Source organism: Dicentrarchus labrax, unplaced genomic scaffold (genome assembly GCF_905237075.1).
Source record: "Dicentrarchus labrax unplaced genomic scaffold, dlabrax2021, whole genome shotgun sequence".
Taxonomy (NCBI): Eukaryota; Metazoa; Chordata; class Actinopteri; family Moronidae; genus Dicentrarchus; species Dicentrarchus labrax.
The window spans coordinates 24,244,168-24,258,865 of record NW_026136710.1 but is presented as its reverse complement, the minus strand read 5'-3'; the positions used below and the strand labels follow the sequence as shown (position 1 = coordinate 24,258,865).

Here is a 14,698-nt window from a genome sequence, read left to right as displayed (position 1 = left end):
TCTCTCCTGAAATTCTATGTGTTTTTAGCATGTTATTTTTTAAAATTAATCTAAATGAATGTGTTAAATTTGACAGCATTTGAAACCAGATATTGTTTGCACTAATTTGTCAACATTTTACAGATACTATTTGTCAACATGATGATATAGAACTCAATCCAAGTGGCAATACCCCAAAAGCAGATTTGTTCTGTATGAATATAAGCATAATTCTTAAGTCACAGTAACAGTAACAGTAGCAACATAGAAAGATATTGAATTCCCTTGAGAGATCTGTTATTGATCACCTCCACCTTTTCAAATAACTGACCATGGATATCACTGTGTCTCTTGCTGTGAACAGGTGCCAGGACGAGTGTCCGGTTGGTACTTATGGTGCTGGCTGTGCAAAGACGTGTCGCTGTAAGAACAACAGTAAGTGCTACCACACCAACGGAATGTGTCTGTGTGAGCCAGGATACACAGGGGAGACATGTGACATCCGGCTGTGTCCTGAAGGCAACTACGGCCTACGATGTGACAGGAAGTGTCCGTGCTATGCCCAGAACACACGCAGGTATGCAGGAATGGTCTTCATACTTAAATTTGGTCAGTCAGTTGCTGAAAATATTTCTATCAGTGTGTTAAAATATGTGTATTTCAAATTAAAGTGTTGACAGACATAAGGAGGAAGACATTTTCATTTGTTGCCTTTGTGATGGCTGATCCTGTAGACAGAGTGATCAGTTAGGCTGGCACAGCTGGCGGCTGCATGTGTTGTTACAGAGAACAGCTGTTGTGCTCCTTCTCAATGGGAGCGCTGTGTCAGGTGGGCCAGCTGTCCGTCAAACACAATCACCAACCAATACAGGCAGAGTCCACCTGTGTTACTGCACATAATTCCCACCGTTCTGGCAGGGAATGGAAAACATCATGGAGGAGGAGCCAGAGGAACCAGATTTTTTCACAGATTGTCTGTCTCATGTACTACTGTCAGAGCATCTAATTTTCTCCTTTTCTTTCTGTCAATAACTTTCCATGATGCTGCTATGACTACACCATATGAGTGTGTGTGGGGTTAGTGGATAGTGTCTGTTATATGATGATGCTATCAAAACCTTAAAGTATTGAATAGCATTTGTACATTTTATTGCCATATAGAGTTACATTATAACCATTTCTGTGAATATGACAAATGGTTATTTTTATAAAAGTTACAAATAAATTGTTATTTCTTTTTACTTTACTGGATGTTTGTTTTGTGAGTACGCAGTATGGGTTTATTTAAGGAGAACGTGTGTGTGTTCGTGGACTTAAGTCATTTGCTGTGTTTGTTAAGTGTTAAGTCTGTGTTTTCAGAACAGAGGGAGTAACATCTGTTATGATCTCTTGTCTTGTCAAAAATATCAATTAAATAAAATAGATGCAGTTCCAGAAAGGTGGGAAGCAGTAGCAGAACTACAGTATGAGCTAAATCTAAATGATTGAGTACAACCTGTAACTATGGTACATGTTCCTCTCTTATCGCCAGCTGCCACCCTATGTCAGGAGAGTGTACATGTCAGCCTGGTTGGTCAGGCCTCTACTGCAATGAGACATGCACTCCTGGATTTTATGGCGAGTCCTGCCAGCAGGTGTGCCAATGCCAGAACGGTGCCGACTGCCACAGTGTGAGTGGAGAGTGTATCTGTGCCCCAGGCTTCACGGTAAATAAACAAATTTCTTCTTTCATTTTATATAATGTTTATAAAGCATGTATGACGTGTGTGGCTGGTTCGTGTGGCCTCATCAACATATCATAACCCTGGCTCAACCGCCAGCAAACCCAGGCCAGACTAGACATGGATACTTTCTGAACTGAATCTTTAAAATGGATCTACTGGAAATGTTCTGCAGTGCAAGGCTCCATGTACCTTCTCAGTACACCTTAAAGGTGCTATCAGTGAAAGCACAGCTCTTTAGTAACATCTAGAGGCAGCAGAACTATAACAATATAAGTAAATGCTGTTTTCTTAGCCTGAATGAATGAATAAATAATTTCCAAAGATACAGTTCCAGCACGTAACTTCCCCTAAAACCACAAATTGTCATGGTTACATTTCGGTTTGTTTATGGATTAAATAAATGAGATACAGTGTGTTAATTAGTGAGCTTTAAAGGTGTTAGTAGAGGTGTTTTTTACAGAGCCGGGCTAGCTGTTTCCCCCTGCTTCCAGTCTTTATGCTAAGCTAAGCTAACCACAGCTTTTTACTTAAACTTATATGTAATTTCTGCCGTTATGGTGTTTCTCACATTAAAATAATAACAATGATGTTGTGAACTAGTATGGGATCATAGGTTGTTGTCTTCACCATCATTGCAGTCAGCTTCTCCCATTTAGGATTCCTTCAGTGTTCAGTTCAATTCAGTTCAATTTTATTTGTATAGCGCCAATTCATGACAGAAGTTATCTCAGGACACTTTTCAAATAGAGCAGGTCTGGACCGAACTCTTTATTAAATTTGTTCATAGTTCAGGAGGTTTCTACTGAGAGCCCAATTATCCACAGAGGTCTCCTCCTCTCCAAAACAAACAGACCCACAAAAAACAACAAACACTGAATAAAGCAGTTCCACCTTAAAAATCACTTTCTCCCACGCTGTTGGACAGACAAAGGACGTCCCGGAGGAGCTGTGAGTCGAGCTGCTGCTAACGTTAGCTCAGCTTGTTTCTCTGATAACTTAAGATCCAGACGTCCGATGACTAAAATGGTAAATGGACCTGTACTTGTATAGCGCCTTTCTAGTCTTCCGACCACTCAAAGTGCTTTTACACTACGTGCCACATTCACCCTTTCACACACATTCACACAGTGATGGCAAAGTCCATCGAACAGAAACTAACACATTCATACACATTCACACACCAATGCACAGCATCGGGAGCAATTTGGGATTCAGTATCTTGCTCAAGGATACTTCGACATGTGGCGGGAGGAGTCTGGTATAGAATCAACAACCTTCCGATTAGTGGACGAACTGCTCTGCTTCTGAGCCACATGCGCCCCTCCTTCAAAATCTAAATCCTTCATCCGGTTCAAATCTAGAGTTAAAAAGCACCAAGATCTAAACAGTGGATGGTAACAATGTGGCTTCAGACTGGATCAACAGTCAATGTATGACAGCTTCTGGCAGACAACCACAACACTGACGCAGGCACAAAGGGGATATGACGCCATCGACAGGCGACCGGTGAAACGCAGCGTTACCTGAATAAAATGACAGATTTCTCTGAGTTTGAACATTGTTGGAAACATTTGGGATAAAGGAAGTACACAACTCAACTACATATAGAACATAGCTCTAGAGTTTACAGACATTTTAATGTGGAAATTGTACATACAGTATTATAGATTTAACACATAGACAGACTCACAGTTTGTCATGGAAACATCAGTACTCTGTGGGAAAGCAGCATATTTCTCCTTTATTTAATAGTAAGGACATCACACATTAATCAGCATTTCTGTAAATGTGGCAGTGTTAGCCAGCTGGATAATTTTCAACTGCAGTCCTTTGGGGGGATGTTTTGAAACCTATTAAATGATCAAATTTATAGAAAGTAAACGACAACAGACACAGCAACAACTCTTCAAGACAGAATACAAGCCATGCAGTGCAACAGAACGTTGGTACAATAATAGTTATTATTGTTTTCCAACATTTCCATCTGTGCTCCGAGTTGGCTTTGGCATTGGCTTTTCACGCTTAATCAGTGTCCTCAAAAAAATCGACTTTCAACGTCGGTCAGGCGTCTGGTTTGCTCGCTGATTTTCAGGGGCGTGTCCGGGACCTTAAATTGAATCTCCCTACAACCTCTGAAAGACAGAAGAGTTTAGGATAATGTTGTGGCATCTGGGGTGGCCAATTAGATTTCAAAGGTGGCGGCCAGTGCCACCCCATTATCCTAAACTCAATTTCAATTTAAAGCTAGAATGAAGATACTGGTATCATATAAATTAAGATGACCTAACACATCCATTAGTATCAACCATGTCATGTTAGCATGTCAGGAAGGGGACTAAATAAAGCTCCAAAATTACATTTTTGTGGAAAACTTGCATGGCCCTTTTCAAACAGAATCACTTGAACTCTGACCTCAAGATATCCCACGAGTCTCCCCTTTGCAGACATGACCACTTTATGCTAATCCCATGAAGCTTTTGAGCAAAAAACCCTGCAGTTTTAGTTCAGCAGTTCAGCTAGTATATTTGAATACCAGTATTTCAGCATACTGGGGTCCATAAACAGTACTGGAATTGCATAAATTGGGAATGACTGGAAAGCTGAGACACATACTTGATGCCAACCCTGCATAAGGCAGTGCTCTTCCAGTCAAAAAAGTAGTTGTTGTTTGTTTTGTTGGGGTTTGTGGGTTCTTCAATAACAACACACTGGTTACTTAAAGAGATAGAACTTTACTGTATCAAAGACGTGAGCTTCATTCATGTTACAAGTACTACTGCTTCCGGCTTCAGCAGCTTACTTGACTCATAGACCAGAAAAGCCCCCTGCTGTCTGCACATGATAAGATCTACAAAATGTGCTCTTATCATTACATTGTTCTTATTTAGTTTCTAGTTTCTTGTCGTGCTGGTTGTAAATCTTTGCTATGTCTGCAGCCATGCTATCCTGCTCGTCTGGTGGTGAGTTAGCTCTGCTTCATTAGCACCAAAGCTAGCTGTATTTCTACTGGTGGACTTGGCGGACATTTTCCCTTTTTTTTTCCTTTTGTGGGGCCATGGCATTATTAAAGCCATGGTCAAACTTGGAGTATGATCTCTGCAATGTTAAATTAAATTGCAATAGCACAGAGCGGTGTGAGCACCAGAACATCACTCTGGCACACATAACCATGTAAGCGACACAAAACAACAAAACACAATAGCAGTAAACACCTAGTCATGGATAAAATAGTCATTATGATTTCCTTCTTCCATTTCTGCTGCTGTTGGGGACAGTATATATGACGCATATACCAATCATATCTCACCTCACACATCCATCTATAGGATAAGTAGACAAGGAGTTGGTTGAGCTGTACATTTAAGGTAAGCTAACTGTGTGTCCCCCTCAGGGTCCCAACTGTTCCGTCCCCTGCCCAGCAGGATCACACGGAGCCAACTGCTCCTCCAGCTGCAGCTGTAAGAACAGAGCTCAGTGCTCACCTGTGGATGGATCCTGTTCCTGTAAACCAGGTGAGTAGAGGAGGAGAGGGGGAGGAGGAAAGAGAGGAGAGTAGGAGAGAGAAGGAGTAGGAGAGGGAAGACGAGAGAGGGAGGAGAGAGAGGGAGAGGGAGGACAAGATAGGAGGAGAGAGAAGGAGGAGGAGAGGAAATATGAGAAACTGTGAGGAGGAGAGGCTGTAAGATAAGAAAGACGAGGAGAGGGAGGATGGGGGGGGGGGCAGGATGAGAGGGAAGACATGAGAAGAGGAGAGAGGGGGAAAGGGAGGACAAAAGGGAGGACAAGGGAAGATGGGGAGAGAGAATGAGAGGGAGGACAAGAGAAGAGGAGAGGGAGTAAAAACATGGCTCTGTCAGCAGTGAATATACAGTGTATACATATGAATGGCTTTATACTGTAATTCAATATTAATTAGATAAAAACATGTTCATATTAAATGATACAATATATATTTATGTTTTTACAGTATAAAAAGATATTTCATCCTGCTTCTCCATGATAAAACACAATGATTCTTTTTACAAAACCACCATAACTTCTGTCAGCGTTATTTGAAGGAAGCTGTTCTAAAGGTATTTTGTTGTAATTATTATGATACTGTCTATTCAGGGTGGCACGGGGTAGACTGCTCCATCAACTGTCCCAGTGGTACCTGGGGTCTGGGATGTAACCTCACCTGTATGTGTGGTAATGGAGGAGCGTGTAACGCATTGGATGGTCAGTGTACCTGTGCTCCAGGCTGGAGAGGAGACAGGTGTGAACTCCACTGCCAGGTGAGAGAATATGAATGCTCCAGGATGTTTTTTATCAACCATAAATATTTCAAAGGGGTTCAATCAATTCTTAAAGCAGTCCACAGAACCACTGTCACTGTCCTGTTACAACACATGTAAATTTAAAAGCCTGAAAAGTTCCTGCTGTAGCCTATGTCCTGTGTCACTGTTGGTCCTCCTCAGGATGGTATGTATGGTCTGGACTGTAAGGAGCGCTGTGACTGCAGTCACGCTGATGGGTGTCACCATTCTACTGGTCACTGCCGTTGTCTGGCTGGATGGACTGGTAAGACCCCATAACAAATTAGCACATGGCTGATTTGTCCGTTACAGTATACTGTACCTAAATGTCAGTTTTCCAGTACATCCTGCTGTCTATGGTTATCAGCCATGTGAATGACACAATTAGAGATGGGGCTGTAATTGTTATAATGTAACTCTATATGGCAATAAAATGTACAAATGCTATTCAATACTTTCAGGTTTTGATAGCATCATCATATGACAGACACTATCCACTAACCCCACACACACTCATATGGTGTAGTCATAGCGGCATCATGGAAAGTTATTGACAGAAAGAAAAAGAGAAAATTAGATGCTCTTTTATTGTTCTTATCTCAAAAATGTAATTTAATATGAAATAAGTATGTTCGATGTTATTAAAGTAGGCCATCGACATATATAAAGATTGACGACATGACAGGTCTCTAAAAGTGAAGCCAAAATATCTCTATCGCCCCCTGATGGCTGACTGCAGTATAGGTCATGAAGTCTGATGCTGCCATGTTAACAGATGGGACAAACAAAAAAACTTTAAATACACGTTACATTTTTCCCAAAGATAGCTTCTGTCATTGTGGGTAGTTCTTATCATGCTGTTGTATGTTCAAATATACATTTTTCAGATCAGTTTGGTTTTAATTAGTTATTTGAAGAAGGGGGGTTTTATGTCATGATTGATAGCTGAGCCCTGCTTGCAATTGATGAGTTGGCTAGACAAATGGGATGGACTTTGATAGTTCAATACAGATTTCCAATGAGAAACTTTCCACTTTCAGCAGATGAATGTGAAAACATCATTCTAGTGTCAAACTCTGCACAGACATCATTCAAACATCACACTGTAGGAACAAGAAGAAACACTGATTTCTGACTGGAGGGGGACTTTAAATTAAATGAAAGGAGAGGATCCATATAACCCCCATGTTTCTGTGTGTGTGTGTGTGTGTGTGTGTGTGTGTGTGTCTTTGTGTATGTGTGTGAGCAGGTATCCACTGTGACAGTGTCTGTGCAGAGGGCCGCTGGGGCCCGAACTGCTCCCTCCCCTGCAACTGTAAGAACGGAGCGTCCTGCTCTCCAGACGAAGGTACCTGTGAGTGTGCTCCAGGATACAGAGGCACCACCTGCCAGAGGAGTAAGTTCTCCATCAGCAGCACATCCTCACACAGCTGACACTTGACTTCAGGAATTACATTTATTTCAACATTTAACATTGTACTCTAGCTATCACTGCTGCTTAGTAGCTGAAATCTGGGAACATGTGATATCAATTGTTACGACCCAGCTCGATTTGGGGAGCAGTAACATATAATTGGAATTGGAAAAAGAGATGGAATACAACAATTGACAGGTTCAGGTTAAAATCAGGTGTTTTAATTAATTAAGGAGAGTGTGCTTGCACAATGAAATACAACAAAGGAGAGGCTATACAGGTGCTGACAAGTAACTAGTACACAAAATGAAAATGACTGGATAATACTGAAGAACAAAAAGAGATCAGCACCCATAAGCTTACAACCTAGAAACAAAACCAAACTAGCAATTACTGAACAACTTAAAGGGTCACAAAAGATACAAAGGCACTGGCTGAATCCACTCAGATAACAGCCAGGCAACACTAGAAAGTACAAACACTCTAACACAATGGTGTGCAACCAACAGCAAGGCGAACTGATCACTAGTTCACAGCCGCCCTGAACTGTGGACACACAAGCTATTTAAGTGCAGCTGGGGTTGATTGAAGTCTCCTGATTGGTAGCTTCAGTGGACTTGCAGCCACACCAATCACTGAAGCCAGGGGACAGCAACCAGGAAGTAGGCGGTCTCTGCTCCAGAAGGACCAATCCTCAACAGGGAATCACATGAAACACCATAATGAATATACACTAAAGCGGCGGCCGTAACACAATAAAAATAGTTAACAGACAAGGGTCAAATTATTACCACAATTATTATCACAGTTTGTTCATCAGCATTAAATCCACAAGTAACATCGCAAAATCTCTAAAAGTTGACAAAGAACAGCATCTTCAAATCTTAACCAGATGGCTTACAGATCAGCGACCTTTGAATGTTTTGCCACAACCCGCAGGACTCTAGTCTGCACCTGCCCAGGCATGCGTTTACAGGGGTGGGGAGGCAGCTGTAGTGCAATAGCCAGGAAGTGTTGATCCCCGGTTCTGGGAAGGAAATAGGGCATTAGAATGGGTGTGGGTGTTTTGTACTTTGGTGAGCACAGTGTTGTCATTACCAATAAAAATGATGGCCAGAATTATCCTTTCAAGATGCTGTTTTTATGAAAAACTTCATTTAAGCTTTCCAAGCTTTTCAATTCACTTCCAACAAATAAGAAGTAAAACAACCCTCAGATTTTTTAAACAACTTAAATTTGAACAGCTTAAAGGTTATATGTGAAATTCACTGCCACTAGCTGTCATACTAGAGCACTAGCATCTCAGACCAAAACAGTGGGTGTTACGGCTGACCAGACTCCATTGACAAAACCAGTAATTTTAGCTAGCAGATAATCATAAAACACACTTGGACAAAAACACGTCAAAACCAAATAAACCCTGATTTCCCCAAGTTAGTTAAGAAAATAGTCATGAAACGGGCTGCAATGGCTGCCAAGTAATAAACAAATGTTTCCATCACAGTACTTTCACTAAAAGATGTTGCCACTGACAGTGTCTGACAACATTATTGAAAGTATCCCTACAGAGATAGACCTTTTGTTAAACCAGAAACAGCCATAATATCCCCATTGCTCGCTACCAAACTCTATACACAAAAATGGTAATTTTAGCTTGCATATCATCATAACAACATAACTTTACTCTAAGTGGACAGTAACAAAATGAAACTCACAAAAACTGTATTTGTTAGTCTTTCCACTATTCCAACAATCCCCTATTCTATTTTAGTGGAAATAAATCCTTAATGCCGACGAGAAAAACAGCTGTTTCAGTCGCTGTACTCCATCAGAAACGGAGGGACTCACATAGCAACACAGGTAGAGGGAGTGTGACGTCATTCACTGTTCAAGACACCATGAGTCCACTGTATCTTTATATAGCTAACAGTTTGTTGCTATTAATGTTTTAAATCTCATATACTGTATATAGCCAAGCTCAAGGTCCACTTTCTAGCTTTAAATGGAGCTTTAAATTGTATCACATGGTCATCATAGTAGATGGAGACCTATACACGAACACACACACATGCAAGCATCAATCAATCTCCACAACTGAAGAACCAACAGGCACTGGACAAGTTACCAGTCATGTGAATAAACACTGTGTCACCAGTGAAGTGATCCACTGTCTTCCATATTTATCAACTTCAACTTATTTCAACTTTATTGGTTTTACAGAGGACATAGATACAAGACAATAAAATACAAAACAAGAAGATAAATTACAAAACATAGGACATAGGGTACACCATCACCTTCCCAATTCATAGGATTGTGCTGGTAAGGTACTGAAGATATATATATACGGAATAACTTTTAGGAAATTATTATATATATAATATGAAGGTTGAATGTTACTGCAAGAAGTGTGGGGCTGAGTGAGCCTGCACGGAATCTGTAAGAAGCGCTCCTAACTAATGAAGAGATGATTAACACCATGGCATTAAGGGTGCAAATTATTAAACTCAGGGTGCAATGCATGTTTTTGCACCTCCATGGAACCGGGCCTGAATATAAACTTACTATAATTACACTACTCCCAAAAAGTTAGGGATATTCAGCTTTTGGATGAAATTTCAGAATGTACATAAAATGCACTATAACCTTTCCAGGTGATCCTAATTTGACCTTCTACTTAAATGCCCTACTTTCATGATATAATATCACTGTAGCATCAACTTTTTACATTTTCCATAAATTTCACCCAAAAGTGGAATATCCCTAACTTTTTGTGAGTAGTGTACATATTATAACAAAATAATAGCACTGAAATCTAAAAAATAATAAAGAAACTGTGGGGCACGTGCCCTTCCAGAAAGAGCCAGAGGAACCTGCGTTTTCCACAGATTACGTGTCTCATGTACTACTGTCAGGATATAGTGAAAGTTTCAGCAAATATAACAAAAAGTTGTTTTTATAAAAATCGCCTGACCTTTGTCATTATTTTGCACCAAACACAGCAAATTCACACAAAATATTTTTTAATTTTAATTGTATTAATATAAATGGTAGTTTAAATTTAATAGTTGGTTCAATTTAATGAAACAACTAGAAAAAAATAATAATCTTGCGTGTCAAATTATATTATACTTTCAACATCATGTCACAGGCTGGAGGAAGGGGGGTGGAGGGCTGGAAATGGCCCCCAGACCAATGACCCCCTGCTGTATAGTCAACCTAGAGCAGTTGTCATTGGATTATTAGTTGAACAGGATTTCAAATCTATTGGATAATGAAACCGAGGGTGGGAGTTTCACTTTGGAGCATTATTTAGCCCCCTTCTTGACAAGCTAGGTCTTCTAGTTTCATATGGTACCAGTATTTTCACTAGCTTTAAAACTGAGCCTACTACAGTGGTAATGTGTGGAAGAAGTTCAACTTCATGCAGCCTGATGAACTCATCTCTATATTTCTCCTGGTTTTCCTGCAGTCTGCTCTCCAGGTTACTTCGGTCACCGCTGCAGTCAGACCTGCCCGCATTGTGTTCACAGTAATGGACCCTGTCACCATGTCACGGGACAGTGCGACTGTCTGCCGGGCTTCAAAGGGGCACTGTGCAATGAGGGTGAGTTATCCTGCACCACATAGCTTCCAGTGTGTTAGAAAGGCTTCGGGCTTTGTAGGTCTGATACTGGTCCCAACTTCCTCTTGCTATTAGTCCTAGATGTCCTGTTCCCTGAGTATTCTTTGAGTTATGACACTGAGAATAGTCTCCGTAAAAAAATCTGAGCTGTTTGGGAAGCATCGGAGCCTGAAGACATTTCACATTTTACATTTCAATGCAGGAAATTATAAGCTGTAAATGTCTCAACCGGTCACAACGTTAGGTCATATGATGTATCACACTACTCAACAAAGTTCCATAGATTAATACATGAGAACAATACTGACCATGTATGTGTCATAAGAATGTCGCAGTGATCAGCAACCTACATTCCAGGATTTCAAAGCCAGTAACTCCATGGATGGTATCTGAGATGGCAGCTAAAATACAGTTGAAGAACATTATGGAATATGATTCTTGTGTGCAGTGTGTCCCAGGGGTCGCTTTGGGAAGAACTGCGCCTGGAGCTGCAGCTGCACCAACAACGGCACCTGCAACCCCATCGACGGCTCCTGCCAGTGTTATCCAGGATGGATCGGGAGTGACTGCTCCCAGCGTGCGTTCACTCAATAGAATGATAAATAAGACACAAAGATATAAAGGTTACACACACTAACATCTTGTTGTCACTGTGTTGCAGCTTGTCCACGTGGTCAGTGGGGACCCAACTGCATCCACACATGTAACTGTCACAACGGAGCCTATTGCAGTGCTTACGATGGAGAATGCAAGTGCACCCCAGGGTGGACCGGCCTCTACTGTACACAACGTCAGTCACACACACACACACACACACACACACACACACACACACACACAGCAGTTTACCCCTTTGAAAGTGAGTTTCTGTCACATGTAGTAAATGACAGTGGAAGCAGGTTTACAGCTGGTTGACGTTTAATGACTCCCTTGCAGGTTGTCCATTAGGTTTCTATGGGAAGGACTGTTCTCAGACCTGCCAGTGTAGGAACGGAGCAGACTGTGACCACATCTCTGGACAGTGTACCTGTCGCACTGGCTTCATGGGACTACACTGTGAACAAAGTATATCACGCCGTCTGACGTCCTGTCTGCTTTTTATTCCTTCTTTCATCCTTTCTTACTTTTTCTTACTTACCTCGTACGTACACCTCTGTGGTGCATTGTGGAATTTTATAACTGAACTTATGAGCAGGACACACACTGTTACTTTCTCTGAAATCTGATGTTTTCACATCAGTTGATGCATAAAACTATTGATGCCAGAGGGAGTAAAAGTGTGTGTCCTGCTCACACCACAGAGCGTCTCTCCTGCTGCACTCCAGCCAACATGCTGGGACACTGTTTTTACACATAGAAGGAAAAAACTGTATGTATATAAAAATGTATAACATTTGCTGAATTTACAAGAACAATTTGTCCTACACAGTGTTTCACAAAGGTGATAAAGTCTCTCCTCACTCAACAATGCTTTACATTTTTTAATGCAATCTGGGGATATTGCGGTTATTAGACAGTCTGTTCACAAAGATCTGCTGCTTACATTGGCAGGTAACAGGTTTTTTAATTCACGTTACCACACTCACCACCTATCATTACCATTTGTAGTTCAAATGATTCTCCAGCTGCTTTCAGCACTTCACTGACAATTCAACTTCTTTCCGTGTTTAAATTTGCTTCAACTTCAGAAAGTCAAGTACTCCCATACAAATACATGTTTCAAAAGCTTCAAACAATCAAAACATTAAGACACTGAAGCTAAAGCAGGCTCACATACATTTGAAACCTTATGTACAGTGTTTGTGTTATAGTTGACTTAAATTACTTTTTACATATTTCCAGAGTGTCCTCCTGGTTCGTATGGTTATGGCTGCCGTCAGGTGTGTGACTGTCTAAATAACTCCACATGTGATCACATGACTGGTACATGTTACTGCAACCCAGGCTGGAAAGGGGCTCGCTGTGACCAAGGTGAGGACAAGCCTCAGTGTAGATTAGGGCTGCACGATATGGTAAAAATATCATATTGTGATTACTTTGACAGATATTGCATTTCATGGTCTAGTACTTGTACTTTGTGCAATGACAATAAAGCTTAATCTAATCTAATATGATTCACAAAAAGTTGTCCGGCTATTATAATGGAATCCCCTTGGTACTTTGATCACTGACAGCCATCTCCTTTTGAAAGATTTTGTCAAGTTTTTTTTTTTTTAAACTGACTAAGTGTTCATTTAGAACAACAAACTTTATAAGGCCTCTACCCTCTCTCTGCAGCCGGTGCAGTGGTGGTGGGCAGCCTCAACAGTCTGACCAGTGCAGCCATGCAGGTGGACACATATCAGATTGGAGCCATCGCGGGAATCATCGTCCTGGTGCTGCTGGTGCTCTTTCTCCTCCTCCTCTTTATTATCTACAGGAAAAAGCAGAAAGGCAAAGAGCCCACCATGCCGGCTGTGACCTACACTCCTGCTCTGAGGGTCACTGCTGATTACACCATCGCAGGTACATTACAGGCTTCAAACTGCAACCAGCTAAGTGACATGTGCCACCCCAGTCATGTCGGGCCGTCAGCTGGTTCCCATAAAATGTGTCTTGTATTTCATTGATTGTTGATTTTTCAGCTAAAGGTCCAGTGTGTAACATTTTGGAGGATCTATTGGCAGAAATGTAATATAATCTTTATAGATATGTTTTAATTTGATCATCCTGAAAATAAGAATTTTTCTGTTACCTCAGAATGGGACGTTTTTTGGCCACTGTAGTTTCTCCGACACAAGGTAGGAAGGCTGCACTGTATTCAAACGGTTGCACTCTGCAACTTCTCCACTAGATGCCATTACATTCTACACACTGGACCTTTAAAGCTGGAGTGTATGAGTATGTACATGTACACATACTGTACAATAAAGCTGATTCTGATTATAGTGTGATTGAGTCTCATGCTTTGAAAGCACTAATGAACTGGTCATTTAGTGCATCCTGGTTAGAGTTCCTGTCACCTTTTTTCAGATGCTCATCCACCAACATGTGAGGGTCACCCCAGCAACTACTTCTCCAACCCCAGCTACCATACTCTGACCCAGTGCACCAGCCCCCCACATGTTAACAATGGTCCATATGGAAAGGTATGGAAGCGGACCTTTTCAGAGCCTACTGAGGTGGTTATAAGACATGACAGTATGGAACTGATGTGTTTATTTTATTTTTCAGGCCAAGAGCAACCAGCTGTTTGTCAACTTGAAGAATGTGGATCAGAGGAAGAGGGCTCCTCTAGCTGAAAACACTGGCACACTACCTGCAGACTGGAAACAAGGGGACTGCTTCAATGAACTAGGTGAGATATTGAATGCATTGTAGTGTACTCAGATGGCAGCATTATGCTCTAATCTTTGTGTATTGTTGGCTTTAAATCATAGTGAGCCTCTATCCCACCATCCCACTATAGATCTCTCTATAATAAGTGTTGATAATGGTCTCTTGCATCATTTTTGCTTCCACCATTCACTGCCCTTCCTTTCATTTTTCTTCACACCAGGAGCTTATGGAGTTGACAGAAGATACATGGGGAAATCTTTACGTGGTAAATCCTAGAATTATAAAAATAAATGCTGAACTGCTCGGTTAATTGCTGGCATTCCCCACTCACTGGCTCCCTCTG

At 41.2% G+C, this 14,698-nt stretch overlaps 1 protein-coding gene across 1 annotated transcript in view; it reads left to right on the top strand.

Moving 5' to 3' along the window:
* Window positions 1-14,698, top strand: part of megf10 (multiple EGF-like-domains 10) — an 84,724-nt gene that overhangs the window by 64,950 nt on the left and 5,076 nt on the right. Inside the window, exons 9-23 of the mRNA XM_051412263.1 lie at window positions 344-556; window positions 1,511-1,685; window positions 5,095-5,215; window positions 5,814-5,977; window positions 6,161-6,263; window positions 7,248-7,394; window positions 10,885-11,019; window positions 11,486-11,614; window positions 11,699-11,827; window positions 11,974-12,102; window positions 12,880-13,008; window positions 13,315-13,542; window positions 14,050-14,165; window positions 14,251-14,374; window positions 14,576-14,620. Coding sequence (XP_051268223.1) covers window positions 344-556; window positions 1,511-1,685; window positions 5,095-5,215; window positions 5,814-5,977; window positions 6,161-6,263; window positions 7,248-7,394; window positions 10,885-11,019; window positions 11,486-11,614; window positions 11,699-11,827; window positions 11,974-12,102; window positions 12,880-13,008; window positions 13,315-13,542; window positions 14,050-14,165; window positions 14,251-14,374; window positions 14,576-14,620 — 2,087 coding nt within the window. The remainder of the gene's footprint in view (window positions 1-343; window positions 557-1,510; window positions 1,686-5,094; window positions 5,216-5,813; window positions 5,978-6,160; window positions 6,264-7,247; window positions 7,395-10,884; window positions 11,020-11,485; window positions 11,615-11,698; window positions 11,828-11,973; window positions 12,103-12,879; window positions 13,009-13,314; window positions 13,543-14,049; window positions 14,166-14,250; window positions 14,375-14,575; window positions 14,621-14,698) is intronic.